The sequence below is a fragment of the Cervus elaphus genome, chromosome 5, assembly GCF_910594005.1.
Source record: "Cervus elaphus chromosome 5, mCerEla1.1, whole genome shotgun sequence".
In the NCBI taxonomy this organism is placed as follows: domain Eukaryota; kingdom Metazoa; phylum Chordata; class Mammalia; order Artiodactyla; family Cervidae; genus Cervus; species Cervus elaphus.
In genome coordinates this window covers 133407669-133430319 of record NC_057819.1, presented here as the reverse complement: position 1 = coordinate 133430319, position 22651 = coordinate 133407669, and the positions used below count along the sequence as shown (strand labels likewise).

The window sequence follows — 22651 nt, the reverse complement described above, 5'->3', positions numbered from 1 at the left end:
CAGTAATTATTCTTTAAAATCTCTACAAAAGACGTGGACTTTCACCACAAAAGGATATCCGAATGGCCAACACACATACAAGGAGGTATTCAGGTACTCAGCTTCAATAAGGCAACAACACACCCCTGCTCCCACTGAAGCAGAAAAAACCAAGTGCTGGCAAAGGGGCAGAGAACTGGAATCTCAGACACTCTGAGCTGGGATGGAACCTGGTTCCACCACTTTGGAATGCTGTCTGGTGGAATCTACCAAAGCAGAGCACGTGTAGACCCCATGACCCAGCAACTCCACTCCTGAGGATCTGCCCCAGAGAAACACATTCACCAGACAACATCAAAAAAAAGTAGAAACAATCAAACGCCCATCAGCAGGAGAATGGGTGAGATCTTCTGTATAGAGTCACATTTGATAAATACAGTCATTCAGTGGATAAAGTAGCAGCCCACTCTAGTGTTCTTGCCTGGAGAATCCCATGGACAGAGGAGCCTGGCAGGCTACAGTCTTTGGGGTCGCCAAGACTCGGACACGGCTGAAGTGACTGAGCATACACACCCAGTGAATATTGAATGTCAATGAGCTTGAACAAAGATTAATCAACATCGCAGGTAAATCTCATAAACATCCTTTATGATCCATTTATATAATGTTCAGAAGGTTCCATCCACATAAAGTTTAAATCTGGCAAAACTAACCTCAGGTGTTAGAAGTCGGGGGAGTTATTATCTTTGTCAAGGGGAAGGAATCTGGAAGAGGGTGCCCGGCGGGCTCCTGGGGGTCTTGAAACGCCTGTGAAAATCCACCAGGCTGCACCCTGGTTCTCTGTGTGAACCTCTCTGTTTATGTCAAACTTCAATGAGGACGTAACTTAGAAAGAGAAAAAGACCACCTGATTCAAAAATTACGCCGAGTGGATCAATGTTGGTGGAATTCATGTGCCTTTGTCTTTTAAAAACAGTTCAATTCTTTCAAAAACAATTCTTTCATTGTTGCATCAGTATAATTCATCGTGGCAAGCCGTCCTTTCACACCGTACAGACAGCTGTGTCCCGGGCCCCACGCTGGCCCGCCCTTTGTACGGACTCGTCTGTTTACTGGCGAGGCCAGCCCAGCTCAGCACCTGTGTTCTCTTGGAATCTCTAGCCCCAACCCAGATGCTCTGGCTAACTTCGCATTTCACAGGGAAAAAAAAACTTTGTCTGGTAGACAATGGGGTGAGGCGGAAGGAGTCCAGGACTTGGAGTCAGATCTTTGCGGCGAGCGCCTTTCTGCCGCTGCAGGCAAGTTGCGTCACCTCTCTGAGCCTCCGGATTCTGATCTGAGGATGTGGCCGTGGAGGGTGTGAGCGATGGACGGGATGACTGCAAAGCAGCCAGCCCCAGGCCGGCGCCCGAGCCTCCTCCGCGAAGGCGAACTCTCACTCTTGCTGTTGGAAAAGGACTGAAACACACGGTTTTTTCCTAATTTCAGTATTAATGAATGTTCTATCGCCAAACACATGGAAAACACAGGAAAGCATCCAGAACAAAACAGACATCGCTCAGCGATAACCAGCGAGTAGTACTCCTCTCCTGTCCATAAATCCCGGGTCCATGGCTTCAGGTGGGCAAGAAAGAGATGTTGATTTCCTGTAGTTCAGCTCGTCGTGAACCCGACCCGCTGCAGGCAGGAATTCACTGCCATCCGTCAATCCCCTCCTTTCCTCTGGATTAGCAGCCAAATTCTCCCCACGGGTGGAGGAGAGAAGGGGAGGAACTGGGGGTCGGGCATCTGGTCTGTAGGTCTTGGCAGCCTTCGACCCGTGTGCTGCCCCTCAGCAGGCCCTGCGAGGTCCCCAGGGCCTGGGAGAGGCTGGTGGGCCACAGGGCTGGCTGGGGGCCCGTCTCAGGTCTTCTCCACCTGGCATTCCCCACTGGGGTCAAAGGGCTCTGAGCAGCAGTCTCTGAACATTTGAAGGAGCCTCCACACAGCCCCTGGCAGGTTCAGCCCAAGTGATAGGCCAAGCTCAGCGTTTGATCTCAGGAACCCCCAGCCCCTCATCCTCTCTCCATCTCCCTTCTCTCTCCATCCTGCCCCCTCCTTAACCCCAGAGGACCTTTTATTCTGGGGTGGAGCGCGGAGGAGGGTGTGGAGTTTATCCATCCTGCCTCCTTATTTCCGCCTTGAAGACTTTGTTATTTTCAAGCCCAAACCCTGACATCGCTCCTTTTCCACTGCTTTCTCTTCCAAGTCCCCTCCCGGAGGCAACGAGCACCAAAGAGCCGAAATTTAATTCAGAGATAGTGGGCTCGGGGGAGGCTCAGCAAGGGAAATGCAGGTGCAAAACAGCCCTTGATGTTTAAGAGATACTGTCCACACACGCACGCTCGCACACACGCACGCCTGTGGGATGCAACTTCGTGACCTCATTTTTCCGCATAAGGGCGCATACAGACCCATCCCTGCACCGTGACGGCCTTTTTATCAGCTGTGCCATTGTTTGGGGTGCAGTGGTTTATCTCACAGCTCCCAGTGTTGAGAAACACCTGGCATGTCTTCCTTGACTCATTGGTTTACATACCAACAAACTCTGAGTGAGCTGAAAACCTCTTAAGTCAAACATGCACTTAACGCACCTCTCCTACCAAATATCATGGCTTCTCAGGTGGTTCCGTGGTGAAGAATCCGCCTGCCAATGCAGGAGACCGGGGTTTGATACCTGGGTCGGGAAGAGCCCCTGGAAAAGGAATGGGAACCCACTCCGGTACGCTTGTCTGGAGAACCCAGTGGACAGAGGAGCCTCACAGGCTACAGTCCAAGGCGTCACAAAGAGTTGGACAGAACTTACGACTAAACAACAGACAAACATCATGGCTTAGCCCAACCCACCTCAAACATGCTCAGAACACCTCCGTTAGCCTGCAGTTGGGCAAAATCATCTAACAACAAGCCTATTTTAGAATGAAGTGCTGGATATCTCATGTAATTTACTGAACTAATACCGGACTGAAAGGAGAAGCCAGGGTGATTGTCTAGGTCCGGGATGGCTGTCGGAGCGTTGGTTCTTTACCCTTGTGACCCCCTGGCTGCCCGGGCGCCACGGGGGCTGCCTGTGCCCAGCGGCAGAAGGGAAGATCGGACCACATGTCATGGGCCAGGAAGAAATCCGAATTCCAGACTCGAAGCACAGTTTCTACTGAATGAGCGTCCCTTCCGCACCATCTTGCAGTGGAGAAATCTTAAGTTAAGTCATTGTAAACAGGCGACTGACCCTCCAAATGTTTATGACTGTATATAACGTTGCCACACACATCCATGGGCATGCCACTGTTAGCTGTGGGTTCCAAGACAGGGTCATCACCTCTCTGAGCCTCAGCATCTGATTCATAAAACACTGGCGCTATCTCACAGAATGGTCAGCAGAATCAAATGAGAGAGTAAAGATGTCTCTGTGTGTGTATATGTGTGTGGGGTGTGTGTGTGTGTGTATGTCTGGGGGGGGGGGTGGGTGTGAATCTGTGTATGTGTGTGTGTGTATGTGGGTGTGTGTATGTGTGTGTATGTGGGTTATGTGGGTGTGTATGGGTATGTGTATGTGTGTGTGTATATGTGTGTGTGTGTGTGTGTATGTGGGTGTGTGTATGTGGGTATGTATGTATGTGGGTGTGTATCTGTGTGTATGTGGGTGGGTGTGTGTGTGTGGGTGTATGTGGGTGTATGTCGGTGTGTATGTCTGTTTGTGTGTGTGTATGTGGGTGTGTGTGGGTGTATGTGAGTGTGTATGTTATTTGTGTGTGTGGGTGTGGGTGTGTGTGTATGTCGGTGTGTATCTGTGTGTGGGTGTGGGTATGTATGTGTGTTTGTGTGTGTAAGTGTGTGTGTGTGGGGGGGGTGGGTGTGTGGGTGTGTATGTGGGTGGGTGTGTGGGTGGGTGGGTGGGTGTGTGAGTGTGTATGTGGGTGGGTGTGTGTGTTTGTGTGTGTGTGTGTATGTGGGTGTGTATCCGTGTGTGGGTGTGTGTATGTGTGTGTGTGTATGTGGGTGTGTATGTGTGTTTGTGTGTGTGTGTGAGTGTGTATGTGGGTGTGTGTGTATGTGCGTGTATGTGTGTTTGTATGTGTGTGGGGGGGTGGGTGTGTGAGTGTGTATGTGGGTGTGTGGGGGTGTATGTGTGTATATGTGTGAGTGTGTATGTGTGTGTGTGTATGTGGGTGTGTATGTGTGTGTGTGTGTGTGTGTGTGTGTGTGTAAGACTCTGCAACCCCATGGACAGCATCCCACCAGGCTCCTTGGTCCATGGGGTTCTCTAGGCAAGGATACTGGAGTGGGTTGCCATTTCCTCCTCCAGGGGATCTTTCTGACCCAGGGATCTAACCTGGGAGTCCAGGAGTGGCCAGAGGGGTGGGCAGGCTAAAGGTAACTGAGATGAAGTTCAGAATGAGGCCAAGGTGAAAAACGGCCATTGTGATGTCAGTCAAGTACATTGTGTAACAAGGATGCTCACTAGATGAGCTGACCACCTGATGCTTGATAGTAGGAAAAATAATAACGCATCTAGCACTGCCTTTGGGTGGATCAGCCAATGCCTTCCCTCTCTCTCCCCCTCTCCTTGATGACTGAAGCACCCACTCTGTGCGGCCTTCTGCTCAATCCACACTGGTAATAGTGACAAGACTTTGATGTGCTCCTCATTCAACAGAATGTTGTTTAGTTCAAAGTGAAGAACAGAGGCAATTCTTTGCTTTTAAATTATTAGCTCCCTAAGTCTTCTGTAATGATATAGTTTGACTGAAGTGTGCAGTTTATTAACTACATAAAGACGACATTATCAGAGCCGAGAAAGGCCACTGCGAGTTCTGCCTTTCAGCCTAGCAGCAGGGGTTCTGGATGCTTTGATCTCAATCAATGCTAAATGTCTTTGTGAGATAGAGCACGAGCTGAAATTATCTTTGGCATGGAGGCAGCATCAATTATTCAAGTCCTTTTCCTTATGAATTAAAGTGTTCTTCGACTTCCTACCCCACTTGTGGGTTGGGGGCTTTTTTTCTTTTATTGTTGTTTTTCTAATCAGGAAAGGCCTTTGGAATAAACCTCCAAGCGTTGGCTGATCATACTCCAGATGACCTTTGAAAATTCACGTCTCCTCCTCCTCCTCCTTCCTAATTGCTCTCCCCACCCTCACTCGGAACCCTGGTCCTCTCAGAGCTGACCCGAGGGACTGCAGAGAGAAGAGGGGGCATTGTTTCCATCTGGCGTCGTGCCAGAGTGGTCAGCAGAGGCCAGTGTAGTAGCCCCTTGACAAGAAGTGTTGGTTTGAAATCGGATGAAATGGAGACGTCCCCGGGCTGTAAGAAGCCACCCCGGCTGACCTCAGCAGCTCACTGTGCCTCTCAAGGAAGAGGTCAGCTATCAAACTGCCTTTCTGATCAACACCAGCTCTTCTGAGAACGCCCACCCTCTGGGATGGTGGTTTTTCTATCTGCAGGCTGAGACCCACGAGTGGGTCATCAAGTCAATGTAGCGGATAGAGTCCAGCAAAATTACAGAGAAAAGAAAAAAGGCCAGAAAGCATTTGATGTATTAGGGTAAGTACTGTTCTCTGAGACCCTGTTTCAGATCTGAGTGCCTTTGGTCACCATATATCATCAATGCCACCCCTCCTTCACCAGAGAAAGCCTGAGACATTGGAGGTCACTTATTTGGGGGTAATTCCAGAAAGTTCCGTGAGGCCCTGGGGTAAAAGATAAGAAGCGAGAAAACCAATGAACTGTGAGTTGCTGACGGAGCTGCTGGGCCCCTGGGGCTGATCCCCCTGCGGAGGTTCTGAGTTGTCCCACCCAAAATGAGGGAAGCTCTTTGCAATTTATTTATTTCTAATTGGAGGATAATTCCTTTACAATATTGTGTTGCTTTCTGCCACACATCCACATGAGTCAGCCATCAGTACACACACACGTCCGCTCCCGCTTGAAACCCCCTCCCTCCCCGTCACCCCTCTAGGTTGTCCCGAGCACCAGGCTGAGCTCCCTGCCCCACCAGGAGCTTCCCCCAGATGAGGGAACTTTAAACCAGGCTATGAACCGCAGCGGGCCCACTGAGCACCCACTGAACTCTCATCATGGCCCGTGGTACTGCGGCATCAGGGCCTGAAGGGAGGACAAAGCCAACAAAAAGCCCCAGTGGAAAGCATCCCGCACGTGCTGCACCCCTCAGCCGTGTCCGGCTCTGTGCGACCCCGTGGGCGTACCCGCCAGGCTCCGCTGTCCGTGGGATTCTCCCGGCCAGAGCACTGGAGTGGGTGCCAGGCCCTCCGCCAGGGGATCTTCCCGACCCAGGGATGGAAACTGTGTCTCCTGCAGTGCAGCTGGGTTCTTTACCACTAGTGCCAACTGGAAGCCCCGGAAAGCATCAGGCAGCCAGTCAAAGACCAAGTCAGGACGTGGGACCTGCCCCGGGCGGAGGTTAGGGCCGCAGTACTCAGGTATTCGGTCATTATTCTAAATCTTTTCTAAATTCTAAACTTCATTCTAAATGCTTCTGTGAAGATAGCTGAGTAGTGGATGAACATACAAGTGAGTGGTGTTTTTTAAAAATATACTTTTAAATTGTAATACCACAGTAGGTGAAACAGGAGCTCACATATTCTGCTGAAGGCGTATTCCTGGAAGTCAAGTGACCAACAGATATGAAAAGCATTCAGATTTTTCCTCTCATTTGGCAAGCAATACTTCTAGGAATTTTTTTGTGGTAAGAAACACCTGTAAAAGTGAGAAATTAGAAATACCCCAAATATCCAACAAAGTGGGATTAGTTCAATAAATATCCTTACAATTGAACACAGTCTGATTATTTTAAATGATGTTGAGATGAATATTGTTGAGAACAACATTTATTGTTCATGACAAATTAAGTGAAAAAAAGCAACTTTAAACTGGGTGAAAGGTATATGGGAATTCCCTATACTACTTTCCAACATTTCTGTAAATCTAAAACTATTTTCAATTGTAAAACTTTGTCTAAATATCTTAAAAAGCAGATATTTACAGTACTGTCTTAATTGAATTTGACGTACACTCATGAAAATAAATTTGAAGGTGATCACAGTGGGCATTCTGCATGGTAGGATTGGGGGCTTTTATTTTCTTCTTTTTACTTATCTGTATTTTCTATGTTTTCTACAATGAATGTGTAGTGCTTTAGTAGTGCTTTTATATTTTAGAAAACATTTTAAAAGACTTTTTAAAATATGGACCATTTAAAAATCTTTTTATTGAATTTGTTACATTATTGCTTCCGTTTCATGTTTTGGTTTTTTGGCTTTGAGGCATGTGGGATCTTAACACCCTGACCAGGAGTCAAACCTGCACCCCTGCATTGGAAGACAAAGGCTTAACCAGTGGACCACCAGGGAAGTACTTGTACCACATTAATAAGAAAGATAAATAAAATTTATCTTAAATTTCTCTTAAATGTTCTTTAAAGGGAGTTTATCAAAGAGGGAAAGAAAACAGACTAGTGGATGGAGGAAAATAGTAATGAGACGGTCTAACATTTTACTTTAGTGTTTATTCCAGTTCTAAAATAACATATTCTTAACATGCAGAAACTAACGTTGCTAAAGTGTATTAAAGGTGTGACCATCACACGTATGCCTGCTTCTCAGAAACGGTCACTGGGCAGTGGGCCCTGGAGCTGCCCTGAGAGGCCGCGGATCCCTGCGGGTGTTTCTGCAGCCCCTCTTCCGGGCGCAGTGTGGTTTTGCTCCTAACCGCCAGCACCTGTGACGCCCTTGCAGGGCTTCGCTCAGGGCCTGCAGCTGCTTCGCCCAAGTGGCAGAAAGGGAGGGGCAGGGGGGCAGACTGTACATGAAGGGGTAGAAAAGGTGCGGAGGCGTAACATACACGCCAGATTCATGCCAGACCCCGCTGCGGGCAGAGCCTGTGTCCCGAGATCACATTCTGGCCTGGCTTCCGTGTCCCTGCCCGGCTTCCCCATCCCTGACCAGGCCCTCCCGGAAGCGCTCCCGTCAGGGATCACCTGCACACGCGTCTTCATCTCAGGGTCTGCTTTTAGGAAATACAGCGGCGTTGTTGCTGTTGACGCTCCAGCTCACCTCCTTCCTTTTTTTTTTCTCTGTTCACGCAGCACCTGCTTTACGGCTCAGACACGCTGTGTTTTTATGGAAGACGTGGCTCTGATTTCCCCAGAAGCCAGCACTGAGACAGCCTTGATTGGTCACGTGATTCAAGACATCCATGGGATTAAAAAAAATGAATTTGAGCAAACTCTGGGAGATAGTGAAGGGCAGGGAAGCCTGGCATGCTGCAATCCATGGGGTCACAGTCAGGCACGGCTGAAGGACAGCAATGAGCCGTCACACAGTATGAGTCAGCTGGGTGAAGAGAAAGGTGAAAGAAAATGTTGTTTGAGGACTAAGCATTTTTTCCTATGTACTATACAGAAGTAATAACACCAGGGAATTTCAACCATGTCTTGGGAAAAAGAAGAAAGGGTTGAAAGTCACCAAAAATGTGACTTATGAGGGCAGATATGTAGCGTCAGCCTCCAGGGAGAAAGGACCAAAGGACACATTGTTTTTTTGTTTCATTTTATTCTTAGCTGGAGAATAATCACTTCCCAATCCTGTGGTGGTTTCTGCACACATCACCATGAATCAGCCGTAGGCACACACGTGCCCCCCAAGCCTCGCCCCACCTCCCTCCCCACCCCACCCTCGAGGACGTCACAGCTCCGGCTGTGGGCTCCTGGGTCAGACAGCAAATTCCCCCTGGCTTTCTACTGTACATGTGCTCATGTATGTGTGTGGAGCTACCGTCTCAGATCACCCCACCGTCTTTCTCCCCCACCATCAGACACACAGACACAGAAGTAAGTGGTGGGGCTGAGGCACTTGCCCGTGAAGACCCTCACGGCCGCCCCGGCACCGCCAGCGTGCACCTGTGGTCTCCAGCCGGCCCCCCACGCTCCTCCGGCTCCTCCTCACTCACTCCCCCTGCCCCGGGCTCTGCTCCTGAATCTCCCTCCCATCTCCCTCCGCAATCTGCTCGCAGAACACCAGGCCTTCGACGCCCCTGTCGTGTCTGAGGATGCCCACGAGGGCTCCCGGTCCTTCCGGCTCCTCCGCTGGTCCCACTCGGAATCCTCAGACTCAGCGTCGTGCATGTGTCTCCCCACCCGCCGCCTCCTCTTGGCCTCCTGGCCCATCGAAAGGCAGCTCCTCTCTCGATGCTTCAGGCTCCCCATCTCAGCAGCCTTCGCGCCCGCCTCTCCTGGCCCCTTTCGACGTGTCCAGGCCGGTGTGGCCTCTGGCTGTTCTGTCCCTGCGAACCCCCTCACTGTCACCCTCATGCGGTCCCCGTACCTCCTGAGCCCTGTGGAGGTCTCACAAGCTCGCTGTGGCTCCGTCACCCCAAACTCTGCCCCCGGACACATTCTTCCAAAGTGCGACTCTGATCAGACGCGCTCAGTCTCTGTGACCCCCTGTCGCCCATCGAGGTAAGCCCGTCCCCCTGCGCGCAGCTCTGGGGTCAGCCTACGTCGCAGCATCACCTCCTCCCGGCCCCTTAGTAAACCGGACCCTGGGCCATCCTCTGACGCTGCCCCTCAATCCTGTGGCCACCCGTTCGTCCTTGCGGTCCTTCCAACTGGAATGCACTCCTCCTCCTCCTCCTCCTCCCATCAACTGAGGCTCAACCTAGAGTCACCTATGAAAACCCCGACGGCACCCATGCGGTGACCCTCCCTTTTCTGAAGTCTCTGGGCAACTGATGACACGCTGCTTTGCATCACTTTTAAAAGTCTTTATTGGAGTAGAGCTGCTTGACAACATCCCGTTAGTTCCTGCCCTATAGCAACCTGCGGCGGCCGTGCACGTGTCCTCTCTTCCTGGGGTTTCCTTCCCACTGAGGTCGCCACAGTGTTGGGGAGAGTCCCCTCTGCTATACTGTAGGCTCTCGCTAGCTGTCTGATTTATACACCGTGGCGTGCACCATTTAATGCAGGTTTTAGTGCCCTGGGCCTTCCCTGGTGGCTCAGACGGTAAGGAATCTGCCAGCAATGCAGGAGACCGGGGTTCGATCCCTGGGTCGGGAAGATCCCCTGGAGGAGAGCATGGCAACCCGCTCCAGTATCTTGCCTGGGAAACCCCATGGACAGAGGAGCCTGGCGGGCTCCATGGGGTTGCACAGAGTCGAACACGCTGAGTGACTGACACTTTCACTGTCTTTAGTGCCCTGACTACCCAGCAAGTCCTTAAGCGTGTAAGCCGCGTGACTCATTCTTGCATCTTCCAGCGCCAGCCACACAGTAAGTCCTCATGACGGCTGTTCAACGAACCCTTAAATTACTCAGGTTGTTAGGACTAGCTGAGCCAGGCCACATCTGGAGATAAACCACGCTCTTCCTTGGCTCTGCCCCTAAACACACACAAACCTTCTCATTGGCGCTTCCCTCTCAAGCTGAGAAGAGCAGATGCCTCCCTCCTTACAGACCGTTCAACTGCTCTCTCTTCAGACCCAAATCTCTTGCCCGGAGGGTTTCAAGCCAACTCCCCCCCAACCAGAATCGCAGTCTCTGGGCTTAGCCAACTTCTGAGAGCCCCCTTCTTTGTCTTCCCGTTCCCAGCTGTCCACTGCTGGGACAATCCCCAGGCGCAGGAGCAAAGCCAAAGCTTGACCCCAAGGCAGTGTCCCCTTGGAGCCAGCTCAAGAGCAAAAGAAACCCTGCCTTCCCCGAGATGAAAGCTCCCTGCAGCCGGATCACCCGTGGCCTGATGCCACGCTGCCATGGCAACATGAATTTTAAGCAGTCGTCGGCAGAACCCGCTTCTTCGATTTCGGCAAGCCTGGAGCCAGCCTCTCCTGGGTGGGTCTTCCCACCACGAGGGGCCCGGTGCACCTGAGGGGCCTGAATCATTCTCTGCGGTCAGGATGGCCCGAGCTGGCAGCTGACACGCTGAGACCTGGTAAGTGTGATGCTTGGACCACACGCACGTCTCCAGACAGACTTCACTGCCGGGGAGGGCGTGGGGGCGTCAGCAGCCTCAAGGGCCAAACCTCCAGAGAAGGAGGGAAGTAGCTCCTCGCTTCTCTGTTCTCCAGGAACCTGGACCTTTCTGTCTTCTGCGTCCACGCAAAGATGCCAAGAGTCCCGACACCGCTTATTGCCCTGTGCATCACCCCCCGTCCAGGTGCCTCTGCCTGGCCCAGCCTCCAGCCTCACCTGCTCCATGGGGGAGCTGGCGAGCCACCCAGGCTGAGCAGGGAAAGACGCGTGTGTGCATGCTTGGTCCTGTCCAACTCTTGTGACCCCGTGGACTGTAGCCCGCCAGGCTCCTCTGTCTACGGGATTCTCCAGGCAAGAATGCTGGAGTGGGCTGCCATTTCCTCCTCCAGGGATTGTCCCGACCAGGGTCGAACCCGCGTCTCTCACCTCTCACCTCTCACCTCTCACCTCTCCTGAATTGGCGGGTGAGCTCTCCATCACCAGAGCCGTCTGGGCAGCCTGCAGAGAAAGATGAAGCGAGTTAATCAGTTTGCAGTCCAGAAGTCGGGGGTGGACACGCAGAGATGACCTTCCAAGTGAGGGATTCTCGTGGCCATGGTCCACAGGGTAAGGAGGGAGCTTTCTTCCTGCGGGGGTTTTTCTGCAGAGTCTCAACACTGACCAAAGCCACTAGAAACGGCCCGGCCCCCCCATCGCCCCCGGGACACAGCAGCCAGGAGACCCGTGCAGGCCGCCGTCAGCCTGCAGCTCAGCGGCCCCCGGGGCTCTGGGGCTGAGCACAAGAGGAGGCCCACTCCAGTCTTGAGTCCCCAGGAGGAAAAGCTGCCTCTCTCTGGGGATCCGTGAGCCTGGAACTCCCCCTTCTGGTGAAGCCTCGGGAGAGGACCATCCCAGAGTGCAGGGCAGGGCCTCTGAGGCCAAGGAGCCCGAGACCTGTGTCCCCTCGCCCCTACCCCGCTCACACTGTCGGGACCCGAGGGCCCGTACCGGTCCCTTGATTGTCTCTCTTCCCTGGAGTCCACCCACCCGGGACATCCCTGCCTTTGAACAGCATGTGACAGAGACAGAAATTCCTTCACGTGTGGACCACTGCCTTCCTTCCTCCTGGGGCTCTCTGTGACTGCACTTTCTCCTAATGCAGGGCTTGCCCAGGCAGCGCTAGTGGTAAAGAACCCGCCTGCCAATGCAGGAGACAGAGGAGGAACCTGGAGGCGACAGTCCCTCGGGTCGCAAAGAGTCAGGCACAACCGAAGTGACTTAGCACGTACATGTGCTCAGCTAAGGCATCCACAAAGCCCATCATCCATCACTGGATGCCGGGCAGGGTTTGTCCACAGGACCCCGGGCGCCCAGGAGCAAAGCCGCCTGGCACGAGTGTGCAAGCCCGGTGCTGAAATTCTCCTTGTCTCCAGACACACTGGCTGCCGGTAGGACATGGATTTGCCCTTCATCTCCTTTCAGACCAGCTTTGCAATTAGACACATCCAATTGCGACCCCATGGACTGTAGCCTAAGTTCCTCTGTCCGTGGGTTTCTCCAGGCAAGAATACAGGAGTGGGTTGCCTAGTCCTCCTCCAGGGGATCTTTCCAACCCAGGGACCAAACACAGGTCTCTTGCACAGCAGGCTGATTCTTTACCGTCTGAGCCACCGGGGTAAACCATTTCAATGGATTGGCCTCCTCACCGTCTAAGAAATGTGACTGCCTGCTCACTCTCTGGGAGAAAGTTTCCCTTCCTCTTCCTAAGGGACTCCTCTGAGCCCAAGAGAGGGGACTCTGTAGAATCTGAGATGAGATGCTATTTCAGAGCTGAAGCCTCTGAGCTTCCCCGCAGGGCAGTGGATCCAGGTTTAGGGAAAAAACCTACCCCCCACTCATCTCCTGATGTGTGCAAAGAGATGGCCCAGCAGCCCCAGTGTTTGTGGGCCAAATAAGGTAAGTGTCTGAGGTTAAGAGTGAGAGGCTCTTGAATTCTGAGGATTAAAGGTGAAGAACATAATAAGTGGTTTGGCAAACCACTTACCTTTTTTTCTACAAGGACTTTCCAGGCAACTTTTTTTTTTAAGTTGTTTTTTTTTTTCTAATGTGAACCATTTTTAAAGTCTTTATTGAATTAGTTACGATACTGCTTCTGTTTCATGTTTTGGTCTTTGGGCTGCGAGGCCTGTGGGATCTTGGCTCCCCGACCAGGGATCAAACCTGCACCCCCTGCGTTGGAAGGCGAAGCCTTAAACTCTGGCCCACCAGGGAAGTCTCCAGGCAACTTTTAAGAAATGTCTTATTCACCACGTAAACCCTTAATTTCAACCCACTGTCCAGTTCAAGCTTGATCCCAGTGGACCCTTCAGGGCAACACGTCAGGGCTTTGGGCAGAAACCAACAGTGCCCAGCACGCAGGCAGTGACCTGTGACCTCTGCCCCGGGTTCCTCCACTGCGGCTGAGACCGCAGAGCCCATCAGCCAGCATCTGTCGAGGAGCGGGTGGGGGCTGTGCCATGCATTGTAGTTCACTTGGCAGCACCTTCCCTGGTAGCTCAGTTGGTAAAGAATCTGCCTGCAATGCAGGAGACCCCAGTTCGATTCCTAGGTCGGGAAGATCCACTGGAGAAGGGGACAGCCGCTACCCACTCCAGTATTCTGGCCTGGAGAATTCCATGGACTCCAGGGTCCCAAAGAGTCAGACACCACTGAGCAACTTTCACTTTCACTTTGGTCTCTGCCAACTGGATGCCAGGAAACCCCCACCCTCACCCCGACACAGGCCCACCCCAGCCATGGTAACTGAAAATGTCTCCAGACACTGCTCACGTCCCCTGTGACAAAGTTGGGCCCAGTGAGAACTGGGGTGAGAACCAGTGCTCTAGAGGAATTCCACCAAGTGAGAAGTCCGGGCTGCTTGCCCAGGGCCCCGCAGAGACTCACTGTGCGGGCGCTCTGTCCAGCGTGCTGAGTTGATAACTGGAGAAGAGCTGGGAGGGAGGGGCGACTGGGGCGCAAACCTCCAGAAGCGGCCCCAGCGTGTCCACGCCACGGCCAGGCTGCCCACGGAGGCTCCCGGCCAACGCCCTTACAGCGGGGTCCAAACGCACAGCCACCCTCGAAAGACACAGGCTCAAGGACACCCCAGCAACCTCGCCGAGGCAGTCCCGGAACTGCTCCGCCATCCGGGGCCCGCCCCCCGCCTCCCCAGAGGCCGGCCCAGAGGTCGGCCCAGAGGTCGGCCCAGAGGTCGGCCCTGCGCTGCGTCTGAGAGCCCCATTCCCTTCTCCAGCGATTCCCCCAGCAATTCCCTGGCCCACCGCATCCCACCTTGCCCTCTGCTTTGGGGTGGATCTGAGCAAGCCTGGCACTCCAGGAGGGTGCCTTTCCCAGCCCCCTCTTCCCGTGTGATGGCCCAGCCCCAAGCTCCCCCCAGGGAGCTCTGCTGATGAGAGCATCACACACAAACCAATTATACATGCAGGGAGCTCCTGGAGGTGATTCAGTTCCCTTGGTTCAGAAAACCAAGACCTGAGTTTATCGCATAAATAAGATCTCATAAAGGGCTTCCCAGGTGGCACTACAGGTAAAGAACCCGCCTGCCAATGCAGAAGATGCAGGAGATCCAGGGTTTGATCCCTGGATTGGGAAGATTCCCCGGAGGAGAGCATGGCAACCCACTCCAATAGTCTTGCCTGGAGAATCCCTTGGACAGAGGAGCCTGGCGGGCTACAGTCCATGGGGTCGCAAAAGAGTTGGACACGACTGGAGGGACTGAGCAGGCAAGAACTCATAGAGAGCTTATAAAACTAGAACAATAACATTCCAATCCAAAAACACTTTGACAAGGTAACCTTTTATTGGTCTTAAGGCAGCAAGTCAGGTCCTCTGGTCCACATGCCTTTCTTCTGGTGAAAAGAGAAACGATGGGGGCAAGGGAAGGGCTGGCCATGGGGCGTCCACCCGGAGCGCTCCTCTCCAGAGCCCACCCGTCTCGTCCCTCTGGCCCCCACATGTGATCTTCGTGCACTCTGGTCCCAGAGCCAGCGGGTCCTGCGGCCCCATCCTGCCGACCCTGTGGGAGCGACTCCCTAGCCCAAGGCCCCAGGCTCAGCCAGCGTGGCCCTCCGCCGGGCTCTCCCAGGGGCAGATGACCCCCTTTTCTGCGGCCTGGTCCCTGCGTGCTCCAGGGTCCGTATCTTCCGAGTCCATCAGGCAAGCCCCGCTCCCCATGGGCACATCCATCTTGATCTGGAAAAAGCTTCAGACACACGAGCAGAGCAGGTGAGGACGGGAGGTCGCCACACCCAGCTCACCCAACCCTCCGAGGAGGCACAGACTCAGGTTCTTTCTGGAAGCTGTGTGTGCAGTGACCCGCTCGGGGCTGGGGGGGACCCCTTTCCCTGCGGATCGAGGGAGGCTCCTGTTTTCCTGAGAACACTTTATTTTCCTTTGCAAGCGGCTTCAGTTTTTACAGTTTTGATGAATTCAAGACGTTCCTATAGAACATACCAGGACCCGGGCCTCAGCCCCTTTAAACCGACTTCTAATGACGTGATGGCCACTGAGCACAGAGGTTTTCAAAAGCCCCAAGCCTGCTGTGGCCACAAACTAGAACATTCCCTCAGCAGAGCCCGTCGGGAGGAATCAACGGACAAGTTCTTTCCCCCTGGATCCCCCCCAACCGGGATGCACAGCGCACAGTCAAGGCTGGAGACCTGGGTATCCATGGCAACCTAAGACCTCAGCACGGAGCCTCCGTCTCCAAGACCACGCGGGGCCAAAACACAGGAGCGTGGTGGTGGGTGGAGGGGTGCTCCCCGCTGCCTCCCCCCAGACAGAACAAAGGTGGGGCTGAGTCTCTGTGTCGCATTGTCCGTAACTCTTCTTTCTGCTCCAGATCCCGGAGCCCTCAAGTGCACCCTGGAGCCCCTGTTCTTCACCCAGAGAGCTGCCTCGGGGCAGGGGGATCTCAGAGGTCCGTCTTGCTTTGCCGCCCATAGTGGGGATAAAGCCCTGAATGGAGGCTGCCCGCTGTCAGTGCCCTGCAGCCCCCCCGAGTGCCCCCCAGGGCAGATGTGTGCAGGAGGGGGCGGGGGAGGGGAGGGCCCCCACGCCGGGGAGGGGGCGGGTCCTACCACTGCCACTGAGATTTCCTGACCTTTAAAAATGCAACAGATTCACTAGGCCAAGGTTTTAGGTGGGGCAGGGTGGGTGGAAGAGGATTGTGGTATTGTTTAGTTGCCAAGTCGTTCTGACTCTTCGGGACCCCATGGACTGTAGCCCACCAGGCCCCTCTGTCCATGGAATTCTCCAGGCAGCAATACTGGAGTGGGTAGCCATTCCCTCCTCCAGGGATCGAACCTGGGTTTCGATCGCGGGTGGATTCTTTACCACTGAGCCACCAGAGAAGCCTGGAAGAGCATGTTAATAGAAGGGGGAAAGATGAAAAAGAAAAACAATCCCGTGGACTGTATAGTCCAAGGGCAGAGAAAAGTCGGACTCGGCTGAATTACTTCCACATCACTTCACTTTCCTTTCCCCCAGGAAGACAGCAGAGGGCAGCGCTGAGTCTGGAAAGGGTCCCGAGGCCAAAGGTTTGTCCATGGGGTCTGCTTTCCCAGAATCCTCCTGGTCACCCAGCACTCTACCCTCTCCGTCTGCCCAGCCCCCAGGCCCTAGACCCCAGACCACAGAACCTGGGTCCTCACCAGACACCCGTGTGCACACAGGCACACACACACATTCCCACAGCAATCTCCATGTGCACACATACACACAATCCCCCCTGTGCACACACATATAATCCCCGTATGCACACACACAATCCCATGTGCACACACACAATCCCCATGTGCACACACACAATCCCGTGTGCACACACAGAGAAGCCCCGTGTGCACACACACAAATCCCATGTGCACACACACACTCCCCGTGTGAACACACACTAATCCCCGTGCGCACACACACAATCCCCGTGTGCACACACACAAAATCCTGTGTGCACACATATACACAATCCCGTGTGCACACACACAAAATCCTGTGTGCATGCACACACAATCCCCATGTGTGCACACACACTCCCCATGTGCACACACACACACAATCCTGTGTGCACACACACAATCCCCGTGTGCACACACACAAAATCCTGTGTGCACACATATACACAATCCTGTGTGCACACACACACAATCCTGTGTGCATGCACACACAATCCCCATGTGTGCGCACACACTCCCCATGTGCACACACACACAATCCTGTGTGCACACACACAAAATCCCATGTGCACACAGACACACAATCCCGTGTGCACACATACATAACCCCCGTGTGCACACACACACACAATCCCCATGTGCGCATGCACACTCCCCATGTGCACACACACACAATCCTGTGTGCACACACACAAAATCCCATGTGCACACATACACACAATCCCGTGTGCACACATACATAACCCCCGTGTGCACACACACACACAATCCCCATGTGCGCATGCACACTCCCCATGTGCACACACACACAATCCTGTGTGCACACACACAACTCCCGTGCGCACACACACAATCCCATATGCACACACACACAATCCCGCGTGCACACACACACACTCCCCATGGGCACACACACACAATCCCATGTGCACACACACAACCCCATGTGCACACACACACAATCTCATGTGCACACACACACAATCCCCGTGAGCACACACACATAATCCCTGTGTGCACACACACAATCCCCATGTGCACACACACACAATCCCGTGTGCACACACATAATCCCTTGTGCACACACACATAATCCCCATGCTCAAACACACAATCCCGTGTGCACACACACACAAAATCCCCCCGTGTGCACACACTCCCCATGTGCACACACACACACAATCCCGTGTGCACACACACAATCTCGTGCGCGCGCGCGCGCGCGCACACACACACACACACACACACACACACACACACCACCCCCTCCATCCTTACTTGGCTGCTCTCCGTGACCTCGGTCGTGATAGCTGCCGGCTGGTATCCCCCAGGGGCTGCACCTTGCCGTGGGACACAGCGGGACACTTCGGGGAGAGCCGGGCGAAGACAGGGGAAGCCAAACAGCCCCGTCTCAGGAACCGGCCGAGGGACAGGCGCACGCGCGCCTTGGGCTGGGCCCGGGACCGGGGCTTGTCCATGGAGGCCCCGTCCGCCGCCCCTGACGCGCCGGCCTCCCGCTTCCGCTCGGAGCCCGGGGAGCCCTCCAGAGCCACGCTAATGGGTGAGGGGCAGACGGTACTGCTGGGCCGCCGGATGAAGCGGCCAGGCGAGGGGAAGGGCCTTCCCGGGGAGCGGCAGCTCGGGGAGAAGGGGCTGGAGGGAGACGGGGGCACGCAGGTCCCGGTGTACACAGCCAGGTGGGGGCTGGGGGCCAAGCGCTGGCCGGGCTGCAGAGAAGGAGAAAGACGCGGAGTAAGGGCACGGCTGCCCCCGCCCACTCGGCCCCTTCAGGCTGGAGCCAAGGCCCCCTCTGGTTGCCCCTGGGGACTGAGGAGGGGTGCCCCGAGCCCCCTAGGAGGATGGCACGGCCTCGCACAGGCTCCCCAAGCCCTGGCCGCCTCCCCGGGCACCCTGGAGGCTCCTCCAGGCCTCTGGGATGCCAGTTGCCGGACTGGGGTTTCCCCTCACCCATCAACTCCACCTCCAGGAGCACGGGCTCCACCCCGGGGCATCATCCCGTCCCCGCTCCGGCCTTGGTGCCAGCTGTGGTCTGCAGGCATTTAAAACCCTCTTCACAGCACTGGAGGTGCCACATGGAGCCCTGGCCTGTGCGGATCCTTCCAGGCCTGAGACCAGCCGCCGCATCCTGAACCCCGACACACGGCCATGGCCACCCTCTCCTGGGCCTCCCACGGGCACCGCAGCGGGGCCTGGGCCCCCTGCGGAGGAGGAGCCTGGAAACACAGATAAGGAGGCTCCTTGAGGCAACCGCCCTGGACGGCTTCGGCCCTGGGTCCCCGACCAGCGGGGCAGGAGCGGGGAGCCGGGCGCGGTGGGCTGAAGGAGCCCGAGAGCTCCGCACGAGCAGATGGGGCGTCAGGATCAAGTCCTGGGCAGGGAGGCTCGCTTGTCTCAGCTTTCCCCCGTCGGGTTTGTGTCCCCCAGCGCCTGCCGTGGCCCTTCTCAGCCCAGTGTGGATGGGGCTGGGGGATGGGCGGGTCCCGGGGCATGCCCGGGAGAGCTGGGCCAACACTGCCTCCAAGAGAGGGCTGACCTCAGGGAAACTGCCACAGCCGCACGGACGTCCGGCTGAGAGGGGGAGTCTGCCCCGGGGGCAGAAGGAAGGCGGCTGCGGGCACCCATGCCCTTGAGGAAGATGTGGGCCCCAGCCTGAAGAGGGAGGGGTGGGCAGGCAGAGCCCCCAGCAGCCCTCAGAAGAAAAGCAAGACCTAGAGACTACCGGGGCATTGCCCTGGGGGCAGGGAGGGAGTCCCCACTCTCTCCCACCTGCTCCCTGAAGCTCAAGCAAGATTCTGAAACAGCAGCTCAGAGCCACTGATGCCGATCCACTGCTCAGACAGGCCGACCAACCAGAGCCAAGGCCCTGACCCAGGGCCACGGGGTTATTATGCTTACTAATCACCATCGTGATTATTGTTAACATGCTTGAGAAGCTCAGAAATTCGAGTTTCTGGGCTGCGAACTTTATGTCAATTATTGCAGGTACCTCCAGAGCAGCTAATACTTACTATGCCCATTTTACAGATGAGAAAACTAAGACTTCCAGGAGCCAAGCCCAGGAACACAAGGACGGTCAGCAGGTTTTGCATCCGGGTTCACCAGCTCCACAATTTACATGTGTGATGCCCAATGGATGCTTACAGGTCAGCATCGCATGGGGTGTCCGTTACAAATGCAGACCCCAGACTCACCCCAGACCCACTGGAGGGGAACCTGAGTTGGGGGGCAAAGCCTCACAAACACCGAGGGCGCTGCTTTGTGAGTAAGCAAGAGCCAGGTCGTGTGAGGAGCCGAACCCTGTGCTTCTAACGCCACTTCCTACAGGGACTCACGTCTCCCCTGCGGGACACAGTCTGCAAAGAATGCTGATATCAGCAGGGACGGCTGGCCTTGATGAGGGGTTTGGGAGATGACTGTCAGGCGTATGGCCCTGAGGTTTATGAAGACCTACTCCATGCCAGTTCCCTGCGAATCTACAACTGCCCCATTTTAGAGACCAAATGTTGAGGGCCACAGCGGTTTGGTACTGTCCCCAGGCTCCCACTGCAAACCAGTGACTGCAGAACATAGAACTTTAGGGTGGCCACCAAGACCTCAGGATGGGTGTAAGCTGTGAATGTGCTGGGTGGTCACCCCCATGAGCAAGCTGTGGGGTACGGCGTAGGTGACTGAATTGTTCTGGTGACACTGACCTCTTCACCTGAACCCTTCAATCCTGAGTCTAGAAGCCAGAGACAGAAGTCAGAGAGGCTTGGGATAGAAATCCAACAAGCCGGGTTCTCCATGGTTGGCTTTGAAGATGGAGGGTGGGGAGCAGAAGGCAAGGAGTTTGGGCAGCTTCTGGAAGCTCAGAGCAGCCAGCAAAAAATGGGGCTTTGGGTCCTACAACAAGAGATGGGATCCTTCCAACAACCTGGAAGCAGACTCTTCCTGAGCCTCCAGTAAGAACTCACACAGCCCAGAGACACCTTGACTGTGTGCCCGGAAATCCTGCCAAGCCACACCCGGCCAATGGCGAGCTCATAAATGGTGGCTGTTCGTGCTAACTTGTTACTCAGCGATTGTTAACTAATATAGTGACCCAATGAGACTCTGACCCCAGGTCCATGTAACCCCCAAAGCCTTTGCTTGCCTACTGATCCACGTTGCCAGCCCATTGCCTACGGGGTTGGGCAGGACTTGGGGTGCTGGGCCAAAATGCCAAACTGAGACCGGGCTTTGTTCAGAAAGACAGAGGGCAGCAAGGTTCTCCTCCCTCCAGTTCACCCAAGACACCTGAGGGCGTCACCTTAAACCTCACTCACTCAGCCTGTGATCAACTCCTGTTATAACCCCACTTCACAGACTAAAACACCGAGGCCCATGGAGAGGATGCGGCCCGACTCAGGGGACGTGATGGCACACATCCCCCCCCTCGACTCTGGGCACTCCCCCAGCCCATCCCCTCCCCCAGCATCTGCTCCTCCCCAGGATGAACGACAGGACAGGTAAAGAGTGGCTCCCATCCGGCTTCACTCACCTGCCTGAGAAGGTCCTTCCTTCTGGGTGAACAGCCTGGACACTCAAGCAAGGTGCCTCTTCTGCCCATTCCCCCCATGCTCCCCCTTCCCACAGCCCCGGCAGCCCAGGCCACACCCACCGCGGGCGTGAAACAACAAAGCAGCGCATGCAAGGCACATGGCAGAGAAATGACACGACAGAGACGCAGTGATGGAGAGCTCGGCCTTGCTCTGTGCTGCCTTTATTTTCCCGGGAGGAGCATGGCGTGGAGCGGGCCGCCGACAGGAGGACACGAGCTCAGGCTTTAACGAGGGGTAAAGCAGATGGCGCGGGAATGCAGTTCACGTCCGTCCAGAAGCCAGTTGGGAATTTGGAGGAGACCCTGCGGCCACTTCCTGGGAGCAGGCAGGAGGAGGGGGCCGCCTTTCCGGGGCTGCATGCTCTGCACCAGTCCCCCCTTCCCGCCCCGATTCTCCCCGTCTCCGCTGTCCCCCAAAGCAAGTGAGCACAGTCGACCCCACACGGGCAAACACCCTGCTTCTTCTGTCAGTCATCTCCTCTGCCCCACCCAGCGCCAGCCTTCCCACTGTGAACAAACGCGACTCGGGGCCCACAGACTGATCGGTCACTGACTGCTGCCAGTGAGCCCTCTCCTAGGAGCCTCGGACAGACCACAGGACGCTGACGCCCCACTCTCCTCCCCTCGGATATTTCCTAATGGCCCCTGGAGAGCCAGATTCTCAGAGAGGGCAGAGGCGAGATGGTTTGGGTCAACAAGGCTTTAAACACACTGCAAGAAATGCCCTAAATAATAAAGAATGAGTCACTGCACTGGGCAACACTGACATGCAAGGGAGCAGGCGCTTCAGGAGCACGAAGCTTCTAGGGATGGTGGTGATGGTGCAGACGATGGTGGTGATGGTGGTGGTGGTGATGGTGGTGATGGTGGTGGTGGTGGTGATGGTGATGGTGGTGGTGGTGGTGATGGTGGTGATGGTGATGGTGGTGGTGGTGGTGGTGGTGATGGTGGTGGTGGTGGTGGTGGTGGTGGTGGTGGTGATGGTGGTGGTGGTGATGGTGGTGGTGGTGATGGTGGTGATGGTGGTGATGGTGATGGTGGTGATGGTGATGGTGGTGATGGTGATGGTGGTGGTGGTGGTGATGATGGTGGTGGTGGTGGTGGTGATGGTGGTGATGGTGATGGTGGTGATGGTGGTGATGGTGGTGGTGGTGGTGATGGTGATGGTGGTGGTGGTGGTGATGGTGGTGATGGTGATGGTGGTGGTGGTGGTGGTGGTGATGGTGGTGGTGGTGATGGTGGTGGTGGTGGTGGTGATGGTGGTGGTGGTGATGGTGGTGGTGGTGATGGTGGTGATGGTGGTGATGGTGATGGTGGTGGTGGTGGTGATGGTGGTGATGGT

The 22651-nt window shown here is 54.9% G+C and overlaps 1 protein-coding gene across 7 annotated transcripts in view; it reads right to left on the bottom strand.

Moving 5' to 3' along the window:
- Window positions 1-14803: 14803 nt before the first annotated feature.
- RGS9 (regulator of G protein signaling 9) overlaps window positions 14804-22651 on the bottom strand; it is a 70518-nt gene continuing 62670 nt past the window's right edge. For all 7 annotated transcript variants that reach the window (XM_043905745.1, XM_043905739.1, XM_043905744.1 and 4 more), the window contains 2 exons: window positions 17988-18436; window positions 14804-15241 (listed from right to left, as the gene is read on the bottom strand). In XM_043905745.1, the coding sequence (XP_043761680.1) occupies window positions 15091-15241; window positions 17988-18436 (600 nt within the window). In that variant the 3' untranslated portion in view covers window positions 14804-15090. The remainder of the gene's footprint in view (window positions 15242-17987; window positions 18437-22651) is intronic.